This window comes from Ranitomeya variabilis, chromosome 5, assembly GCF_051348905.1.
Source record: "Ranitomeya variabilis isolate aRanVar5 chromosome 5, aRanVar5.hap1, whole genome shotgun sequence".
NCBI classification, from domain to species: domain Eukaryota; kingdom Metazoa; phylum Chordata; class Amphibia; order Anura; family Dendrobatidae; genus Ranitomeya; species Ranitomeya variabilis.
Window position 1 is genome coordinate 626339509 of NC_135236.1, and position 22386 is coordinate 626361894.

The 22386-nt window shown below is 43.4% G+C and overlaps 1 protein-coding gene across 2 annotated transcripts in view; it reads right to left on the bottom strand.

Moving 5' to 3' along the window:
- Positions 1 to 22386, bottom strand: part of LOC143776620 (histidine--tRNA ligase, cytoplasmic-like) — a 62960-nt gene that overhangs the window by 10719 nt on the left and 29855 nt on the right. For both annotated transcript variants that reach the window (XR_013215877.1, XM_077266136.1), the window contains exons 9-12: positions 5908 to 6001; positions 3714 to 3841; positions 3374 to 3619; positions 2545 to 2649 (exon numbers count right to left, since the gene is read on the bottom strand). Coding sequence is in view for 1 of the 2 variants with exons in the window: in XM_077266136.1 (XP_077122251.1) it covers positions 2545 to 2649; positions 3374 to 3619; positions 3714 to 3841; positions 5908 to 6001 (573 nt within the window). In the remaining variant the exon portion in view is untranslated. The remainder of the gene's footprint in view (positions 1 to 2544; positions 2650 to 3373; positions 3620 to 3713; positions 3842 to 5907; positions 6002 to 22386) is intronic.

Sequence of the window (22386 nt, forward strand, 5' to 3'; positions counted from 1 at the left end):
AGAAAGAAAAAGAAAGAAAGAAAGAGAAAAAGAAAGAAAGAAAGAAAGAAAAAGAAAGAAAAAGAAAGAAAGAAAAAGAAAGAAAGAAAAAGAAAGAAAGAAAGAAAAAGAAAGAAAGAAAGAAAGAAAGAAAAAGAAAGAAAGAAAGAAAGAAAGAAAGAAAGAAAGAAAGAAAGAAAGAAAGAAAGAAAGAAAGAAAAAATGAAGGAAGGGTAAAGGAGGGAAGGGTAAAGGAGGGAAGGGTAAAGGAAGGAAGGAGGAAAGGAATGAGGGAAGAAAGGAGGGAATGAAGGGAAGAAGGGAAGGAAGAAGGGAAGGAAGGAAGAAGGGAAGGAAGGAGAAAAGGTTGGAGGGAAGGAAGGAGACAGAAAGAAAATCCAAAATGTTCACCATCAAGCAAAATAAGGCTTCACTTGTTTATTTTGCTTGATGGTAACATTTTTGGATTTTTTTCTCTTTTTCACGCTTGCTTTTCAGGTTGAAAGCTTCGCAAGCCAGACAGCAAACTCGTCTCAGCTGACCTCGACCAACTCTGACATCTTGTGTGTGTGCATTGCTTTTATCTATGTAATCTATTCTATCTCTTCCTTTGTGATGGCCGGACAGACAGGGATTTTGCTGCCAGTGTGATAAGATGCAGATAGATATATTCTCTGCTACATTTTTGCACACACACCAGCTAGCCATAGCAGGTGTCTGTGGGGTACGGCATTCCCTTTAAGCTGTTGTTTCTACTGTGACATTGCCTTTAAGCCATTGTTTTCGCGGTGTGACATTCCCAATAAGTGGGTGGCTGCTGTGTGACACTCCCTTTAAGCGTGTGTCTGTGCGGCATAGCCTTGCATATAAATACTGGGTCCCGTTCTCACACAGGGGAGTAGGACGATGTTCTCTCACTTGTCATCCGTGTGCGGTCCTTATGAAAACCGATAGTTCTTACTTGGCCACTATTAACCCTTTACAGTTTCCTATGCAGAATTATACATGCACCTCTCTCGCTGAGAAAACCCCACAGATCTGCTCGGCCTCATTGAATTACACTGGTCTGAGTGCAATCTCTTTATTTTATCGGATCGCACTCGTCACGATTTATCTGCTAGTGTGAGCGAGGCCTTATTCTGACTATTAGGACTGTGTGTCAGATGGATGCCCGGCAATGGTTCTCTCCACACCAGCCACATCGCAGACCAGATTGGAGCGTATACTGTACAACACCTTCACATACAGTTTACGATGCTACGGTCAGGACTAGGCCATAAAGACAATCTGTCAAAAGTGGCTAGCGTTTGCTCCTGCTGATCCTCTGATTAAGCCATTTTTTATTATTATTATTTTTTTTACATCTGCCGTACAATACCATATATTATGGGCCTTTTTATTAAGGAGTCAAGTTTTATGATCTTTACAAGGACCTTGACCCACAGGATTCTCTGGGGGGGGTCTCCTTAGGCTACTCTGCATAATTACTCTGAGCCACGCCCCCTTAATAAAGATCATTAAAAAAAAACAACAAAAAAACAAAAACAAAACGTGTATACTCCAGGGAGCAGCAGGACTAATAAGAGCATAAACAGGACACTTTTGACCTGGTGACAAATTCTGAGAATCTGTCAGTGGGATAAACCCTCTTGAACCATCTATATGGGCATGTAGGTCATAGAAAGCTGACTTAAGTGACAACTTGGTATCTGTAATCCGATGTCTTATTCCAGAGAAATTCACTACTTTCTTAATATGTAAATGAGCTGCCGAGATCTCTGGGCTGGACATAGATCTCCCAGAGAATCTGCCTCCAGAGATTATTTAAAACAAAAGGGAGAGTTACCAGTGTGAGACATGTAATAACCGACAGTCTGCTCTGGTTATTATTGCTGCTTTTTCATCACTTTCAGGATGCAAAATGAACAAAAAACAACAATTGTACATTTTGTTTATTTTGTGTATTTTGAGCGCCATACATCTACACCCCTTGTCAGGAGGTGCAGGCTCACCATTCCCAACAGCTCCTGAGCCTGCTCCTCCTGACAAGGGGTGTACATGTATGGCGCTCAAAATACACAAAATAAACAACATATACAATTGTTATTTTTTGTTCATTTTGCATCCTTAAAGTGATCAAAAAGCAGCATCTACCATAAAATTGAACCAAGAAAATTAGTTTCTCACGCAACAATTAGTCCTCATACAGCTCTGCTGATGGAAATTCTAGCTGTGACTCCACAAGGTTATTGTTAAAAAAGACAAGAAAAAACAAACAAAATAAAAACCTCAATAGTTCATTCTGTATCTGTTTTTGTCACAAATATTTCACTATTTTTCTATTAAAAAAAAAAAAAAAGAAAGAAAAACTCTATACGGAACAGACCTGACCAAATACAAACTGCCATTGAGAGCACCATTGAGCTCAGGTGGTTGATCAGTTAGATTCTGGATCAGGAGATCAAATAGGAATGTAAAATGGCTCGCGTGACCCCATCACTGTCTAACAGTGCAGGTACACATCAAATGTATATGCACAGCAAACAGGACAAGGGATATACTCACTTTAATACCAGAGCTCCAGAGCGCGGTAAGAAGCTTCATCCTCTCTTCTAGGAAATGTGGTTGTGCGGACGCCACCAGCACTTGAGTTTCTGTAGTTCGGATATTCTTTAAAGATTCATACAAAAAAGTGGTAGCATCCTTTGTGTAACATTTCATGTAGCATCATTTATACAGATTAAAAGGGTTATTTCCACAATTGCATTAATTTTCACAAAACCCAGTAAATGTATAATTAGACCCAGCCTAACAAAGATTCTATTTTTTTTCCCTCCCTATCTGCCCCTTTGTGCATCCAGTTAGACATAGCTGAATGGGTGGTCTGAGTATTCTCCTGCTAAATCTACATTTCCCACCACCACCCTGCTTCTCCTGAGTGCTGCTGAACCCTCCCCATCTTGTGTTCTTGTCACTAGCTCCACCTATCTGATGAATGTACAAAATAGCCCAGGCTTCCAGGAGCGCAACTCTGCTACACTGTGCTCAGATCAGCTGCACCCATCACAGATATTTGGTACACTATCAGCTATTCTTAGAGTCCAGTCTGCTCCTCTGTACACTGTAAAGGTCCTGTACATGGACAAGCCCGTTAGAACAAAATGACTGCTCAAACCAAGCACAGATACTGGACAAGCAGTTCAGTGCTCTGAACCCCAACAACACTGGATAGCATATAAACTCTATTTTCTCTGACATACACTGAAGGGTTACTTCCATCTGTTATGCCTGGACACCCCCTTTAAGTAAGAGATGCTGCAGGAGGCTGTGATGGTCGTCAGTAGTATCGTCAATGTTCATACAATCTAACACCTCTTCAGGCTTTTCTCCTTACCTCGGCTTTCTTCTCTGCTATGGATAGTATTCTCTCAATTCCAATGCTGATCCCCACACATGGTACCTTTCTGCCCTTGGCATCAAACATCCCCACCAGGTCATCATAACGCCCCCCTGCGGCTATACTGCCCAAACCAATACAGTCAGGAGTCTTGGTGCCTTCAGGGTCTTCAAGCAGTACAGCTTCATAAATCACCCCTGTATAGTAATCCAAACCACGAGCCAAGCCCAGGTCAAACGAGACCTAATGAGAAATGACAATAAAAAGGCGCTTAGTTGACGGCTAACGTCTCAAATTGGTATCTTCTGTCACAGGGTAATGTATTTTATGTTCATACCTTATCTGCCACGCCAAAGATTTCCAAGTAGTGGTGCAGTAGTTTGAGGTCGCTCAGTGCTTCCATCGCAATGGTGTTCGGAGAAATCAATGGATCGTTCCATAATTGTTCTAGAATTGCCAAGCCACCTAAGTAGAAAACAATTTACCTATGATGATCTTTATTTTTATATAGTGCTAACATTTTCCGCAGCACTTTACAGTTTGCACACATTATCATCGCTGTCCCCAATGGGGCTCACAATCTAAATTCCCTATCAGTAGGTCTTTGGAATGTGGGAGGAAACCGGAGTACCCGGAGAAAACCTACGCAAAACACAGGGAGAACATACAAACTCCTTGCAGATGTTGTCCTTGGTGGGATTTGAACCCAGAACTACAGCGCTGCAAGGCTGCAGTGCTATCCACTGCGCCACCGTGGTACAGTGATGCAGACAGAAGTGATAGAAGATGCAGATATAGCATGGTACTTGCGCCCTGGGGCCTGAGGGAGCCCAAAGGCCATGTCTGAAAAGATAAATGGTAGGTGAAAGAGGCCAGCTACAGAATTTCCATCGGGGCCCATCCTTTCTTAATGGGACCAACAGAAGTAGCTGACTGCTGCGACACTCCCATAAGAATGACGGGAACCGTAGAGCACATGATCAATCTCCATTCCATTCACACAGGGTTCTTCAGAGCCCAGGTTCTCTGCTAACAGTGGAGGCCCCAGTGGTTCGAACCTCAATGATGAGGAAGTTGTTCTCCATCCCATGGGAATAATTTTCAAACTTGAGAATACCATTTTAATTAGTCTATGGGTTTGTGGTAAACATGCTTTGAAGGGGGCTCTCCTAGATTAAATCATCAATGTTTGATGGGCATAAATCCAATTTTGAAAAATAAAAGGCTAAATGGGGTGGAGATGCAGTGCCAAGCAGAGCTACCAGCATTAACCCAGCTTGCACCATCACCAAAAGCATTAATAGTCTTGTCTATGCACAGATCATCAATTCATAGAATGTTAAGAGTTGTAAAGGTCCTTCAAGGTCAACGTGTCGAACCCCCTGCTCAATGCAGGATTCACTAAACCATCCCAGACAGATGCTGCTGCATCACACTGTTGACTCATGTGCAGTCTGTGATCTATTAGTATACTAAAATATTTTTCACACATGCTGTTGCTTAGTTCTATTCCTCCCATTCAGTAGATGTAATTTTCATTTTTCTTGCCCAGATGTAGAATTTTGCATTTCTCCCTGTTTTTTTTTTTTTTTTCTTTTTTTTTAAATCAGAGAAAACAAAAATGCAACAGAATGAGCGGCTATGAAAATCCGCAGCACGCTTGTTTTTGTGTGCTGAAAACGCCCGCAGCAGATTCGGAAGCTCATTTACTTCTTCTGCAGATTACAACATCAGGCATTTTACCTGCGGAAATCAGCCCAATTCAACCTCAGGTGTCCAATTTTACTTTTTAGCTTTGGCTGAAAGATAATTATGTGGACACAGACGAGCTTAATTGGCATCTACAGCACAGAACAGAAGCTGGCGGAAGCCATATACAAAGCAGTGCTAATGATGTTTGTAAAGCGCTGTGGAATGTAATGGCGCTATGAAGTAAATAATAAATCTCTGGTCGGACCCCCAGCAATCATGTATCCTGTGGATAGATGATATATGTTGTTTATACCTTAGGCTTATTTTGTTAGTGTGCCTTTAAGGCAGAAACTCCAAAGGCAAAAAAAAAAATAGAAAAAGCAAAACATATGAATAAATAATAATCCTGTATTAGAAAGCGGCTGCATTACTTAGTCTGCATGGAAGTGAAGGTAAACGCCAAGACGAGACCATCTTAAGGCAATTTTACACAAATGAAGCGGATCCTTTGTATGCATTGCATTTTACGTTCTGTGACTGTTTTGCGGGGTCTAATATATTTCCCCCCGACCAGGCTGAAGCATTTCCTTATTGGATCTATAATTTATGTCTGCTTCAATGTGCCGGGACTCCGCATTTTTTCTGATGTATCTCCACCGGCATAACTACACTTTAATTAGCTTCCACCAGATACAATCTCTCTGCCAGCCGGAGACTCAATTATTCTGTGTTGCAACGTACGCAAAAAAAGAAGCGCTGAAGATACACAAAATGCCCTTTGCTCTCGCAGTGCGCCATTCATCACGGGCACCTTTACGTACCGCTCCCATGCTTCATACCGTTAAGTCTGATGTATTCGCCCACTCGGTCTACAGTCTCCGGATCCAGAGCCTTCTCCTCAATCATCTCTCTTCTGACCTTGTCCCAAGGAATCTGAAATAAATCTGCAATACGTAAGTTACTTGTTCTCTCCATTATAGGCGACATCGGAAATCCATTCGAAAATCAGGTCGGAAATGAATGGGAAAAAGTCACCCGAAGTGTGTGACATCAGACAGTTATAAATAGAGGCTTATGCCTCCTGTATCCAGCCACATGCCGATTTCTGCAGCTCCCAAAACGTGTCTAGCTTTTTGTAAATCAACCCCAGACCTTACGTGCCAGCACAAGGCCAGACTTAAGTGATGTTCCTGCTCGGTCAAAGATGCATTTATCAAACAGGAACCTTGCATACGTCCGGTTAAGTCCTTAGAATTGTAATAGAATTCTTGCTGCAATGATGTCCTCCTTGCCTTCATTTACCAATCTGATATTGAAGCACGAGCCATTAGAGAACGTCTCCTCTCAACAAAATTACCTATATTACCTGGAAACACAAGGCCGCGGGTCGGTCACTCCGTAAAGTCTGTGAATATTCAATTCCGTCATTGCTTAGCTATCAAGGTCTAACAGAGTCAAGCAAAAGCAGACCAAAATAAGTGCCAACAACAGTATGACAAGTCAATCGGCGCTCATTCAACCCCTTAAAGGGGTTGTCCACTACTCGGACACACCCTTCTCTAACCGTATCTTTGCCCCCAGTAAAATAATAAACATGTATACTCGCCTCCAGTGCCATTCCAGCAGTGTCAGCACTGTCTTTCTCAGAGATGGAGTGACATTATTACAATACGCGATCCCTGCAGCCAATCAGTCGTGGCTTCACTCTTCCCGTGGCCAGTCAGCCGTGGCTTCAGACGTATAACATACATCAGGTGGAGGTGAGAAAAGCAGGGATTTGTCTGGGAGAGGGAGGCCAGACCTGATTGACCACAGGGAGAGTGAAGCCATCGATGGCCAAGGGGAGAGTTAAGCAATCGCTGAATGGCCAAGGGGAGAATGAAGCCATCACTGACTGGCCAAGAGGAGAGTGAAGCTATCTCTGACTAGCCAAGAGGAGAGTGAAGCCATCGCTGACTAGCCAAGGGGAGAGTGAAGCCATCGCTGACTAGCCAAGGGGAGAGTGAAGCCATCGCTGACTGGCCAAGGGGAGAGTGAAGCCAGCACTGACTGGCCAAGGGGAGAGTGAAGCCAGCACTGACTGGCCAAGGGGAGAGTGAAGCCAGCACTGACTGGCCAAGGGGAGAGTGAAGCCAGCACTGACTGGCCAAGGAGAGAGTAAAGCCAGTGGTGAATGGCCAATGGGAGAGTGAAGCCCGCACTGACTGGCCAAGGGGAGAGTGAAGCGTGCACTGACTGGCCAAGGGGAGAGTGATGCCAGCAGTGACTGGCCAAGGGAAGAGTGAAGCCCGCACTGACTGGCCAAGGGGAGAGCGAAGCCAGTACTGATTGGCCAAGGGGATCACGTGCAATAATGTCACGTGAGCCCAGGGAGAGACTGTGCCGATACTACTGGAATGGCGCCAGCACCCTAGGGGAATATAGGCTCTATTTTACTGGGGTCAAACACACAGATTGACAACAGTTTAAGTAGTGGACAACCCATTTAAAGTAGCGTTTGAACTCAGGTTTGGGAACTCTAATACATAGAGATCAAGTAGGCTTTGTTCCTTGTAGACAAGCCTCAGACAACATACAGAGGGTCTCCCACCTGCTGCACCTCTGCAAACAGCGCAACATATCAAGCATGTTACTCTCACTGGATATTAAAAAAGCCTTTGACTCCATTTCTTGGCCTTATCTGTTTGCGGTCTTGCGGAAGTGGAAGTTCCCCGACCACTTTCTTTCTTGGATTCACGCTCTTTACAGCTCCCCATCCGCTTACGTACGTTACAATGGCTTTCCCTCTGCGCTTTTCTCCATTAGTAGAGGCACTCGGCAAGGATGCCCTCTTTCACCCTTGTTATTCCTCTTGGCATTCGAACCATTAGCTATTCATCTTCGCCTCAACTCTAATATACAGGGTGTAAAAATAGCATCAGCTTCTCACAAGCTCTTTTTGTTCGTCGATGACATGCTACTTCTTCTATCAACCCCTCAGACATCCTTGCCGGCCCTACTTCAAACGCTTTGTAATTTTGAATCTACCTCCGGTCTACAGGTTAATCCTTCAAAATCTTATGCCACGAATATATCCCTCCCTTCACCTATTGTTTCACAGCTCCAACACGACTTTCCATTTCAATGGGCCACTAACCATCTGGATTACCTAGGGATGAAACTGACTGCCAGTTTAGACTCCCTTTATGCAGCCAATTATCCTCACATGCTCCGCAAACTCTGTCTACTACTTCAGTCATGGGGGAAGCTACATCTCTCCTGGCTCGGCCAGGTACGTGCACTAAAGACGACCATTCTCCCCAAATTACTTTACTTATTTCGTGTCTTGCCAGTCCCTATCCCTTCACATTACCTCAAAATAGCCCAACGATTATTGGATGCTTTTGTTTGGAGAGGTAGCCTCCCCAGGGTTAATAGAGCTACTCTCTACCGTCATCGCTTGAAATGAGGCTTGGGAGTTCCCAATCTTTCTAAATATTACCATACAGCCCAATTGGGGCAACTGACCCTATATCATGCCCACTCCGAACCCCCACTGTGGCTATCTCTAGAGGCCCCTGAATTTCACTCAGGTACCCTCGACACACTACTATGGATTCTCCCAGCCCAGCGTAAACACATCTCGAATCCTATTATAACTCTCTTAGGATTTGGGACTCGTTGAAATATTCCTCACAACTAATCTCACCATTTTTACCCCTCGCCCCCCTTTGGGGCAATCTCCAGTTTCCCCCAGGCATGGAATCCCTTAGGAACTTTTGTTTATGGGTCGCTGCAGGGATAATCAGAGTCCACCATCTTTTTAACGTCGACGGGATTATCCCATTCTCGGTCCTGAGTGAAAAATATAATATACCCCCTGGAGAGGTATTTCGCTATCTACAACTTAAAAACTTTGTCAACTCATTACTAAAAAATTCTACCCCTCCCTACTCCTTTACTCCCTTCGAACAAAAATGCCGTCAAAATCCAAATGCTCCAGGTACTATATCTCTCCTCTACTCGCATATCAACTCCTCCTCTCATAGGCGCTGCTTAAAATACACTTTTCGCTGGGAGTCCGACATTGGTTCCACCTTGACAGATTCGGAGTGGTCCCAAATTTGGTCCTCCGCTACTGGAGGAATATTAAATACCCTTATGCTGGAAACTAACTATAAGGTGTTAACCCGATGGTACCTGACCCCAGCCAGAGTGGCTAAGGCAGTCGCCAACTACTCTCCAAATTGCTTTGCAGGGTTCAATTCCGCAGGAGATATGGTCCATACGGTCCATACATGGTGGCTATGCCCGATTGTACGTAGATTTTGGATCAGAATCTACCATTTGGTTTACTCTATAACAAATATAAACCTTAAAAAAAAACCCTGGGAGGCCTTACTAAACGAACGCATCCCCAACATCCCTAAACACACTCAAACCCTCATTGCATTCATATTCCTGGCAGCCAAACAAACCATAGCTTTGGCATGGAAAAAAACAAATTTAGATTTAGCTGCGGTTAAAACACGCCTTTCTTGGTATATGATCAACGAAAAATTATCTGCCATACTTACAGATAAAGTTGGTAAATTTGAGAAAATATGGCTTCCCTGGGCGGAGTACACTAACCACATCCCCTTTGCCACACCTGTATGTCATCTAACCAACCCAGATCCCCCTGATTCTGATTGAATTATTAACGATAATTGGACACAACATACCCCCCTCCTCGGGCTTCCCTCCTCCCCTCCCTTGCCTCCTACCCTGTTGTTAGTTTGTCTGCTTGTTTGTCAACCGTTTACATGCTCTCTTATGCATATTGCAAATACAGCTCTGTATTGAGATTTGCTATCACCTTATTTGTAAAATGTAAACTTTCAATAAAAATGTATTGTTCAAGAAAAAAAAAAAAAAATGGTCACCAGGTTTTAGCTAAGTAATTTGAAAGCATCATAAACTAGAGGCAGAGATCACGATTCCAGCGATGTGTCTCTTACTGGGCTGCTTTCTGTCGTGAAATCACAGAAAGCTGCCAACCAGTGGTGTGAGCGGGGTTATACAGCTCAGCAGTCAAAAAGCGGGTAAACTGGCATTTTATCAAAACTGCATCACCTAGTAAAGTGATACATCGCTGCCCTTTCATCATGCTCCTCAGATGGGGTAGAAAACATCTGTTGCCCATTTCCCATTACTGACAGTCAATTTTCATTTTTGCAGGGTTTTTTGTGTTTTCTCCAAAAACTATAACTTTTTTTTCCCCAACACAGATGTATGAGGGCACAGTTTTTTAAGCAGCAGTTGTAATTTTAAATGACAATTCATTTTAGCATACAATGTACTGAAAAGTGGGAAAAAATATTCAAGTGAATAGGTAAAAAAAAAATTAAAAATCTACAATTGTTTTTCTTTTGTGTGGGAAAAATGACCTGACAGTATGATATTTTTGGTCAATACAATTATGGTGATAAAATTGTAGTTAAAGGGCGGGGGCCCTTCTGACTGGTTGGAATACCTCCAACTAAAATCCTTCCGCTCGTCTCCAGAGGACGCAGGCTCATACTCCTCCCTTCCGACGCCGTTTGAAAAGCTTTTCCTGTTGGGGTCGCCGCCTGCACATCCTTAATATATGTGCTTTTGAACCAAAATACCAAAGACGAGTTCCCCAAGTCCGTGGAGAGGTGGGTTGGGAGTTGCTATATCGGAGGCGGAGTGGAGGAAGGCGTTCGTATGCTCACATAAACTCTCTATTGCCTGTGCCGCACAGGAAAACAATTACAAAATTCTCACCAGGTGGTATCGCTGTCCTGATGTCTTACACGCCGCTTTTCCCTCTGTCTCCGATAGCTGCTGGCGTTGTGGAGTAGAGAGAGGTACCATGCTACACATTTGGTGGGGATGTAAACATATTAAGCCATTTTGGGATTCCGTCTTTTCCGCTTATCAGGCCATTAGCGGTCATTGGGCGACCAACTCCCCCCAGGTGGCTTTATTATCTATCCTCCCAGGCTCGTTTCGCTTCCAGAAAAAGGGGCTCCTAAGATTCTGTATAACTGCTGCACGCACTGTGATCCCGAGACATTGGAAATCCTCCCAATCTCCTAATGCGTCTGAATGGGATAAGGAGATGACCAGACTCCAAAGTAAGGAGGTTAATGGTTCAATGGAGAAATATCTGCAGGTCTGGAGTCCTTGGATTTTGTATATGGACTCTCAGAATTTTCCTAAGCCATAAGGAAGATAGATTGAACAATACGGGTTAGACGGACATCATTATAGGGGTGAAAGTTGCCCCCTTTTATACAAGACTCCATGGTTCCTCCCCCGTTTTCTTTCTCCCCCCCCACTCCTCCTCTTCGTCTCATTCTCTTCTTTTGTGTTTATACCATTATTCGGAGTGACCTAGCTCCTCTTGTTTGAGTCGCTCTCTTCATATGTATCGCCAAAGGTCATACAGTCTCCCTGGATAGGGGATACCTACATCCGCCATGGATTTATTTTTCTTTTCAGATTTTGTTGGACTTGATTGAAAATGACTTTTGACCTGAAAGTTCTATTATTTCAGGACTTGTTGGCTACAGGTCTTGGTATACAGTTGTAAAAGAGATTTCTTTTTGTACTCAGCAATCATTATGTTGCTGAACCCTTTGTTACTTGATGGTCTTCAATTCCTTTTCAATGAAAACCAGATTAAACAAAATTGTATACATGTTTTTTATAAGCTAGTGCTTTAAAAAAAGATCAGAGCTTTGTTAAAAAAAAAAAAAAAAAAAAGAAGAGGTTTAAGTGCCATTTTTTGAGAGTCTTAACTTTTTTTAATTTGTCTTTACATAAATATGTTTGACTTGCCGATGCACAACTATAAATTTTCTGGGGCTCACAGCGACAACGGGCAATGTACAGCAATAAAAGTTACATATCCTGAAGAGGCCATCTAAGCCCTATTACAGGGTATTATTAGGATACTACACAAACATCACCTGACAGATTCCCTTTAAAAGTGACAGCAGGACAGCTGCGTGTGAATGCAGCCTTAAGAAAACCACATGTATATATTGCCGCCCAGCTTTACAAAAATATAGCATATACGTGTAAGGTTTATAGCTCTGGTTTACCCCCAAACTACACAACTAGAGAGACCGTGAGACCCCAGAAACGGATGGGAGTTATTATGATCTACTTACGACATTCTCTATACAATTTAGAAACCGTTTTGCACATCCATAGAATCATAGAATGGTAGAGTCAGAAGGTACCTCCTGGGTCATCTGGTCCAACCCCCTGCTCAATGCAGGATCCAGTAAACCGTCCCACACAGATGTCTGTCCAGCCTCTTCCATTGAAGGAGAACTCACCACCTCTCATGGCCGCCTGTTCCACTCATTGATCACCTCCGCTGCCAAAAAGTTTTTTCTAATATCTAAGGCTGGTTTCACATTTGCGGTTGAGTCCGCAGCGTATCTTCCGCAACCGCTTGCAAAAACGCCTGCAAACACATGATAACGCAGCGTTTTTTATCCGCATCAGCTTACGCATGCGTTTTTACATGTGTTTACGCTTTTTATGTACACAGCTATTAAGTCTCCTCTCAGTCTTCTTTCTTCCAAGCTAAACATTCCCAAATCTTTTATCCGTTCCTCGTAGGACATACTTTGCAGTCCGCTCACCATCCTGGTAGCTCTTCTCTGAACTTGCTCCAGTTTTTCAATGTCTTTTTTAAAATGTAGTGCCCAGAACTGGACACAGTGTTCCAGATGAGGTCTGACCAAGGAGGAGTAGAGGGGGCAATTACTTCACGTGATCTAGACTCTATGCTTCTCTTAATACATCCTAGAACTGTGTTTGCTTTTTGGCTGCTGCATCACACTGTTGACTCATGTGCAGTGATCTATTAGTATACCCAAGTCTTTTTCACACATGCTGTTGCTCAGTTCTATTCCTCCCATTCTGTAAATGTAATTTTTGTTTTTCTTGCCTTTCTCCCTGTTAAATACCATTCTAATAGAAGAAATAAAAGGTGATTCCATTGGCACAATCCAATCCAGTAATAAAACTATTCTTTGAGAAGTTTAAGAAAGTTTAAAGAGACCCCGAGGCGAACTGTAGCTGTTTACAGGAGAACTTGCAGCAGGATGTCGATGCCTGCCTCTAGCTCCTCCTTTCTCAATCGAATTTTAAGAGCACTAACTGCAATTTCCTATTTCAGCAATGGAAAATTCTATCTTCATAGAACAGATTTTATCTGTAAATTGAGAGTGAAAGAAGCAGATTTCTCTGATAAGATAAGTTAAAGTTTATTATTCCCAAGTGTACTATTGATGTATGGAAAAAAATTAAACCGGCGGTTACTCTTTACGCTCGGTAAGTAACCTGGGGGGGCTCAAAGAAAACCCATCTGAAATCAAATGGTGGAGCAACACTACTCACAGTGTCATAACGTATCACAAACAGACAAAACTAAAACCGCTCTACCCCTCTATGGACACTGCTATCTTACACACACACATGGCTTTCAGCTACTTAGTACAGTGCATTCCTAGAACAGTATTCATTCACCCTTTATCTTGTGTTGTGCCTCGTTAGGCCTCTCCTAGCCCAATGTGCTATAATTTGTGCCCAAAATGAAAAAGTAGCCCACTCATCCCGACAACAATGTCTCAGGAATGAACTTGGCCTATGTCTTGGACTCTCAAAATAAACACCCCTGCCCATGGATACCCTTCTAAATCTACTGCCTGCAGTGACTCCACCAGCAGATAAACTCTACAGCCGTCATGGACAACTCACCGATGAAACTCAACTTGACCCCAAATAAAAATTGGCATCCATGGCAAAAGCAGATCTGTTGCCGCATGCATTATTAAATAGATTTCTTAGACCTGATGAGGCTGGAGTACTTATTGTAAACAACTATATCACAATAAGTGCATAATCATCAGATTAAAATGAGTCCAGCTAGCGCTAATCTCTCATAAGGTGCTCAATTTACTATTAGGCATGGAAACTTTCACTAAGGAATATACAGTGAACCTGACATGGATTTTCAACATAAGTACACGAGCTTCATCAGGTCTAAGAGCTATTTAAGCATTACTCTATTTTTTTTTTATTTCACTGCTAGAGTGGTATTACTGACGCATGCTCCCTGCCCTTAGTGTTATATTCACCAGCCGCTGTCTTCTGCTCCTCCCAGTGCTGCACCCTCCGCCATCTTGTGTCCACAACTTCTGACTGAGGAAGTCATAGCTAACGATCACAAGCTCTCAGTGTAAGTCTATGAGAACTCCTTTTTGCCTCGTTCTGCCTCTTATAGATTAAGGCCACATTCACTATTTGGTCAGTTTTTTACATAAGTGTTTGTAAGAAAACCAAGGGGGGGGGGGGGGGGGGGAAACGACAGAAGTGGTGACATGTTTCTATTATACTTTCCCCCTGATTGTTCCTCTCCTGGTTTTGGCTTACAAATACGGATATAAAATACGGACCAAATACTGAACGTGGCCTTACAGTGACCTCCGGATCACCCAGCAAAAACTGGAGAGACTCGATAGGTCACAACCTGCAGAAGACGACCGGAGCGGCACTGAGAAAAAGGAAGACGGCAGATGGTAAATATATTACTAGGGGTAGGGAACTCACAGTAGTGATACCACTCAAGTGGTGAAACAAGTAAAAAACCGCCAGAGTGGTGCTTTATCAGTACGTATTGTGAATTTAGGTGACAGACCTGCTTTATTACCTATCGTATGTACAAAATAAAAACTTATGGATGAAAGTGAAACGGATGATTAATAATTCTCTAATATACATCTATTACCTCAATTGCTCCATTTACAAGAGGGAATGAATCAAGTAGTAATTCTGGATAGTCAGAGAAAGATAAAATTGCACTAAGCCGCCCTTTCAGCAAAAAACAGATACTACTTTCCCATATTACTACTATACTAAGAGTATTCTTGCCCTCTTCACCAACTGATGGCACCAGGAGCACAGCCCTAGGAAATTAGACATGAGGCAACCTCGTATTTTGGCTCAGTAAGCCAGCAAAATGCAATATTTGTAAACCGTAAAATTGTAATACCAGACAATACCACGAGATGGCGATCTAACAGCTTGTAAAAACCCAAATTCGATGTCTGAAACCGTTCTTTAAACCGTATAAACAGCATATTTGTGTTATGCATTATTTATACAGACTTTACATATTCTTCAGCCTGCCCTGTAGTGGTCTTATGTCCCTATGTTGTGAATAACATCTGCACAATCAGACTATCTTAGCAGCCTTAGTCGATCCTCGTGGGGCGTTTGTTCGCTTTACGTTTAGTTTCTTTTCCAAATACAGCCATGTTTAATGGGCAATTAGGAGAAAACCAAAATAAAATACTTTATTTCAAACTCATTAAAAGATTTGTGTACCAATAAAAAAATAAGACATTTTATATTGATAAAACATTAATCATTGGTTAGATGGAATCTGACTGCAGGTTTTTGATACCTAATTATGTAGAGACAGAGACCCTGACTCCAACGATATCTTTAGCCATGTAGTCCTCCCACTCTAACTCTGCCCTCACCACTGATTGGCAGTTTTATGCCTATGCACAGTATACACAGAAAGCTGCCAATTAGTGGTGTGGGCGGAGTTACACAGAGCTCAGCATTTAGAGAACTGCTACAGCAGATAAAAACACTGATTTAAGCAGCTCAGTTAATGATACATTACTGGAATCAGGGTCTCTGTCCCTACATTATGCTGTTCTCAGATAAATTAGCAAAAGCCTGGCAAAAGATTCCCTTGAAATCCCCGGCAAGAGGCAGTACCAGTGCTCCCACAGTTCCCAACTAGTCTTTCTCTATGTGGCAGCTGGTACATGCCGTACTTCCTGTAGTGCCCTATAAAGTGCATGCTGTCTATGTCCCGCTACTTCTCCTCCACAACGCAAAGTGCAGAGTAGGCAGAGCCCGGAATATAACATCACCAGCCCCATAATGTAGAATGTGCTGATGCCTGAGCATCTACGCTGTCTCTGGAGCTGCAGAAACTCTGTAAAAAGTGACCATCTGGCTACAAGGTTACTTAAGGCCGCATTCAGAGGTTAGTGATTCTTCTGATATGCAAAAAATCGAATATCGGTTTTCCTAAAACATTTAGCCTGTGTGTAAATGAGCAGCTGAGAAGGTCATCAGAAGAACCGCTGACTATATGCCCTATCAAAAATATTAGATATACTAGATAGCTGGCACTTCCAATATCAACACAACCTATAATTTCTCATGGAAGTAAACGCCAAAAAATATGAAATAACTGTATAATTTTTATTTCAACAACAAATGACATAACACATAAAATCGGTACATATAAAAAGGGATACAGACACAAAAAAAACTGCAAACAGTGCATATATTGTATGCAAAAAATGGGTCAATGAGGCGGAGGTAAAAAAAATTTTCAATATGGGTGCCCATAGTCATAAGCATATTAACAATTTCCTATGAATTTTGCACAAGCATTAATAGATTAACAATTTCCAATAAATTTGTTAATTTTCAAAAGTAAATCACCTTAAAAAGGACCCAATGTATAATTAATATGCCTCCTGTGTAAATTCCTCACTCAATGTTGTAGTATAATATACAGCCCATTAAAATACATTCCAACAGAATACACATAGAAAATATTTACACAATGTGCCAGCCATAAAAGCTATATATGAAAATATATATTTGTGCTTACTCTGTACCATTACATCAACCTAGAATCTCCTGCAAAAAGTGTATTAAATATCCAAGTGAATAAAAATATATACACAAAGGTCCAGGATTAAGGTGCCAAGTGCTTAATTAAGTATATAGGTGACCAGATATTAGTTATATGGCTTACTGTGTGCCATTAAATCCAAAGGGAGGTGTATACTACTGCAAGATATAAACTGCAGTGGATGCAGGTAAATACATAGAGATCCAGATTAAAGTGCCAAGTGCTTAATTGGGTACACAGATAAAGAGATTCAGCTATATGGCCTACTGGCGCACAAGATAAGAGCATGAAAAAGGCTGAAAAGTAGCACGATACATGACCTGTGTGAGCAGACTGAGCCCGTATATGCACCGATTTTATGTGTTATGTAATTTGTTGAAATAAAAATTATACAGCTATTTCATATTTTTTGGCGTTTACTTCCATGACTATATGCCCTATCTGTGCATTTCAAAAAAGTGCCCCCTTCCCTGAGCGCAGAGCCACTTAAGGTTAAATCCTAGCTTTACAGGTTCTGATTAGATCACCTGGCTACCCCTGCATATAACCAGGCTAGATGTTCACCTTTGTCAGTCAGCTCAGGGAAGCTGACCAGACTGGATGTGTCCTGGAGCTGAAGAGAGAGACAGGTCAAAACCCCTCTCTGAGAAGAGTCTGCACAGGCCATGTCTCAGTGGTGGCTATGGAACTAGCGGTTTTGTTTGACTGAGCTGGGGCTAGCTAGTGTACTCACTTTTGTTGCTAGCGCTTTAGACATTAATGGCGGTGTTGAGTTAATTAGAGGGCACACCAAATGTACATCGTTATACAGGCTGTACACGGACTACTTCAGATAACGCAGATGCGGCATCAGGGGATGGGAGACTACAGTATAGTTAGAATTCTATAATGTTGACCCCCCAGGGAGTCACTACCTGATATTTGGCAATCGCCTCTACATTATATTGGAATCGTTTAGGCAATATAGGGACAGAATGTTACCGTACCTTTTAGGACTTGTTAGTGAGGGTTCCTGTTGGGTCATCCCAAATTGTACATAATTGTTATATATAACCCCCTAAGCCCTTCCAAGATCTCTACAATTTGCACATTGATAATAAGCCGCTGAACTGCTCTGTTTCTCATACTGCTGAATGGACTCTTTGTTTTGTTATTATTTACTGCTGGAAGTTTATGGAGTTAATAAACCTTCCTGGTTGGACAAGAAACCGCATGCCTGTGTGAATGCTGCCAACTACCAAAGAGCTAAATCCGTACAATTGGTGGCTATAATGCGGGTGTGAAGTCCCAAGAAGCACTGGTGATTGCTGAATAAAGTCTGTATGTCATGGGTGAAGGCAGCATTGCAAACACAAAGCATGGAGGAGCTTGTGAAGCAATTAGGCCAGGTGCAGCAACAGCAGCAGCAGACCCAACAGGAAACCAAGAAACTCCTGATCCGGCAGTATCAACAGCAGCAGGAGTTAAAGCAGCACCTTCTGCAGCAGCAGGATCAGCAGCAGATGGCTCTCCTGGCAGGAACTCTCTGAGGCAGGGAGACTGTTTCCATGTGAGCCGAACAGTATGGGAGGACTTGCAGAAAATTACTCTGGAGGATAAGGTGAAGGCTTTCCTGAGTATGTTTGAGAAGGTGGCAGACCGAGAAAAAGTGTCCCCCAGAGCAATGCGTACTATGCCCATGCCCTGAAGGATGCCAAGGAGTACGACAAGCTGAAGGCGGAGATTATGGCACATTTGGGTGTCACCCTGGCAGTCCAGGCACAACGGGAGCAACTCTGGCGCTACAAAAGGGACAAACCTCTCCGTCCCAGATGTTCGACCTGTTACACCTGGTGCAAAAATGGCTGCAGCCTGGACCTGGTCTCCGGCACAGACGGTGGAAAGAGTGGTAGTGGACAGCTTTATCCACTCACTACCTAAATCTGTGCAAAGCTGGGTTGCCTGGCGAGATTCTCAGAATTCAGAGGACCTAGTGAGTCTGGTGGAAATACTTGGCTGCGGAGAACTCCCTGAGCAATAGAGGACACCTGATTTCACCTGTCAGGAATACCCAAAGAAGAAGCCCAAAATCACCTCTGAGGGGTGCCTAAGGTCCCAGGAGGGATCACAGCTGGGTTCAAGGGGTACACTTCGTCACATTGTCTGTTGAAGGTGTTGTGCCCCGGGTCATATATTAGCCAATGTCCCTTGACGTCGAAGCTGATGGACTGCAGCATGGTCCAGCGCTGTTCCTACTTTTCCTACCCTGCCTGCAGTGCTGATCCTCATCCTGGCAAAGGGCCTCAGGAATGGCAGGTGACTGAACGGTGTCCTAGTGACAGGCCTTCTGGTAGAGGGCAACACTTACACGTGTGCCAGTCTATGGGAAGCTGATAGGCATCAGATGTATTCATGAAGACGCCAAGAACTTTCCTGTGGGTCGAAACTGACACAGATGGTGGATCCATGTCCCACAAAGTGGGAGTAGTCAAAGACTTGTTATATCCTGTAATTATCGGCCTTGAATTTCTTCTGTTTTGGGATTTGTGGGTGAAAACGGTACCACCTGGTAGCTCGGTTGATAATGGGTCACAACTGAAGAAACCTTGTTACATGCCATGACTGACAAATTTCCTTTGTTGATAGTGGTTGGCGACATGGAGGAGGAAGCATCCTCTGAAGCCAATATCTCTGGCCTGAAGGTGTCCAGGCAAACTTTGGAGCCACCCAACTCAAGGACTTCGGTAAAAAGAATACTAGGGGATGAGTAAGGGTGATGAATGTTGTTCCCCAGGAGAAGTTTGGGTTCCGCGTTTGGCTGGGCATAAATATCGGCTATATCAAGAGACCAAGGTAACGGGCCAGCCAAAAGAGCGCCTCCTCAAGGCACGATCCAGGGGGTTTTGTCTGTCGACAGGGGTGGAGCAATTTAAACCTGGAGATTTGGTGAAGGTGTTGGTGTCCACCATGAGGAACAAATTCCTTGCCAAATGGCAAAGACCCTGTAGTGCCCGTATCCCTGCCTGCAGTCGCTCTCTCCCTGCAGAGACATCAGCGTACTCACCGCCAAGACTCCCGTCCTGCTCCTTCCGGGTCTGCTGCTGCCCGGGGTGCACGCACTCCTAGCAGGTCTCCAGGCACTGTGCTTACAGAATGCACGCACACCCTTCCCCTTTCTTAAAGAGAATCGGTCACCTCAAATTGGCGGGATATGTAAATGCCTTTTTTCCGGTCCGATGGGCAGCATTTCTCCACCCCATCCGTCCCTGTTGTCTGCAATATGCTCGAGAATTAGAGTACTTGTCCTCCATAGTTTGCGCATGCGCAATGCAATCTTCACTCGCGCACGCACAGTATGCTTTGCCCAACTGCGGGCAAAGCCGAAAAGCATTACTGCGCATGCGCCCACGCACTATGTCCCAGAACACAGCTAAATACTTCTGGAGGAGTAAGTTTTGTCAGGGCCTGTCAGGACTGGTTAAAAAATGCATTGGCATTGTACGAATCTCCATCATTGGAGACAGCCATAGCTCTTGCTATACGTATAGACAGACGCCTCTGGAATAGACCAGTAGAGACCCCACCCCCTGTTGTACTTCCTAGGACTGAAGTTCTCCCTGTGTGCTCTGAAGAACCTATGCAGTTAGTAGGGGGCTTCACCCGTTACGGGTCTCTTGCGGTTCGCAGCAAGACAGGGATGTGCTTTTACTGAGGCAAAATGGGTCATTTTATTGGGTATGTCTATCTATACCTAAACACCAGAAACCGTTGGAAAACGTCTGACCTCAGGTTGTGTGGAGGATTACAACCTGGGCGTATATATTTCCTCCACAGGTGTGTCTCCTACCTGCAGAAGTGGTTATAGGTATGGAAACAGACAATATCTGTCCTACTGGAGAGTGGTGCAGGAGCCAATACACCTACACTATAGTAAGCTGGCGAGGTGCATCCCTATATTTATGATAGACTCTGCACCTCTTGGTCAGGGAATCATTACGCAAATAGCACAAAGTGAACCTTCGGGTTATATTATTATTATAGGTGTTCTTCACAGGGAGGGAGCTCCTTTCTTCTTTCCTATTCCTATTGCATTGAATCTTCCCCGATTAAGAGTAATCCGGTCATAGACTGGAAGCCAGGAGATAATTAAGTGGAGTCATTTTTGCAAGAATAATTTCTTAGGTACTGTTATCGCTAAGGTCTCCAAAAAAATTCCATCTTTTCTCTTTGATTTTAAGGTGTTCTCTGAAAAGGGGTGTCAAGAACTGCCTCCCCATCGTGTGCATGACTGTCATGCCCAAGACCAGATTATATAATATCATGTCCTGAGAGACAAGCCAAGAAACACTATCTCTGAGAGTCTTGCCGAGGAACATATTAGACCCTCATCTTCGCTGATATCAGAGGGGTTTTTCTTTGTTAAAATGAAAGATGGGGGGCCGGCGTCCCAGTTTAGACTTCAGGAGGTAAACCGGATTACTATCTGGGACCCATATCCCCTCCCACTCATTCCTGATTTGTTTCCTGAAGCCTACAGCAGGGAAATAAATGGGAAGTGGGAATCCACTCACTGCCGGCATTTGCGCAGAAGAAATCAAGAAGACAATGCCCTACAGGGCGCTGGCGCAGGACAACCACTAGACATCACAAGGCCCTGTGATGCTGCTGGAAGGCGACAGGCACCGAACACACCGGAGCCTAGAATAATGGATTAACAAAGTATTAAAGGAGGATTTCTAAAGAAGACGACCTCAGATATAAGGAATACAGGTTTGACTATTTTAAGTATTCTAGTACCTGTATGCCCATATTACTAGCTTAGGTACATCCGATGGGGCGACAGATTCCCTTTAAACACTTCCATTTTTTAAATCATTTTTACTTTGCAGCAGTTGCTTTAAACTTTTGCACAGGGTTTTACACACACGTTGAAGATTAAAAGGATCCCGGGTTAAGATTTGGTACTTTTACGGATCGGTCTTCATTATTTTTTTTTACTCTTGTCTGCAAAAATGTATACATCTTGGCCCTTAAGCACAATGCTTTCGATACGCTACACCCTTGAAAGCACCGCTCCCACTTTAGCCCACAAGTGCTGCTTGAGTATTAACCTGTCAATGTCTCTCTCAGGATGACATCTTTGTTCACACTGATGCTGCCCGAACCCCAGTCAATCACCGGACTGATTCCTTTTAATAACTTTTCAGAAGGCTGAGGCCGCAATGGCTGTCGGAGCATGATGGGAGTGGTAGTTTGTCAGCGGCAGGAGACCAACAGTCTGCAGATCGCTGCTGAAGGAGAGGCAGATAGTTGTGCTGTGAGCGATGCACCATCCATAATCCTGGGTTGCTGGGTTATTCATAAAACAGCAGATTCTTATCTCTCACATGATAATATCACTTTCTGCTCTGCTATTCTTTGGGATTGGTTCAGACACCAGAAAAGCTTCTTATGACACTGATGTATCAGCTCACACAAAAACCGAGCAGCGGGTGCTATCTCGCGGGAGATTATATCAAGAGATTGATGAATACACTGCTCGGAGTAAGAAAGAGACCGGGAAGAGACTTTGTAGCACAGATCAATGTGTACTTTATCACAA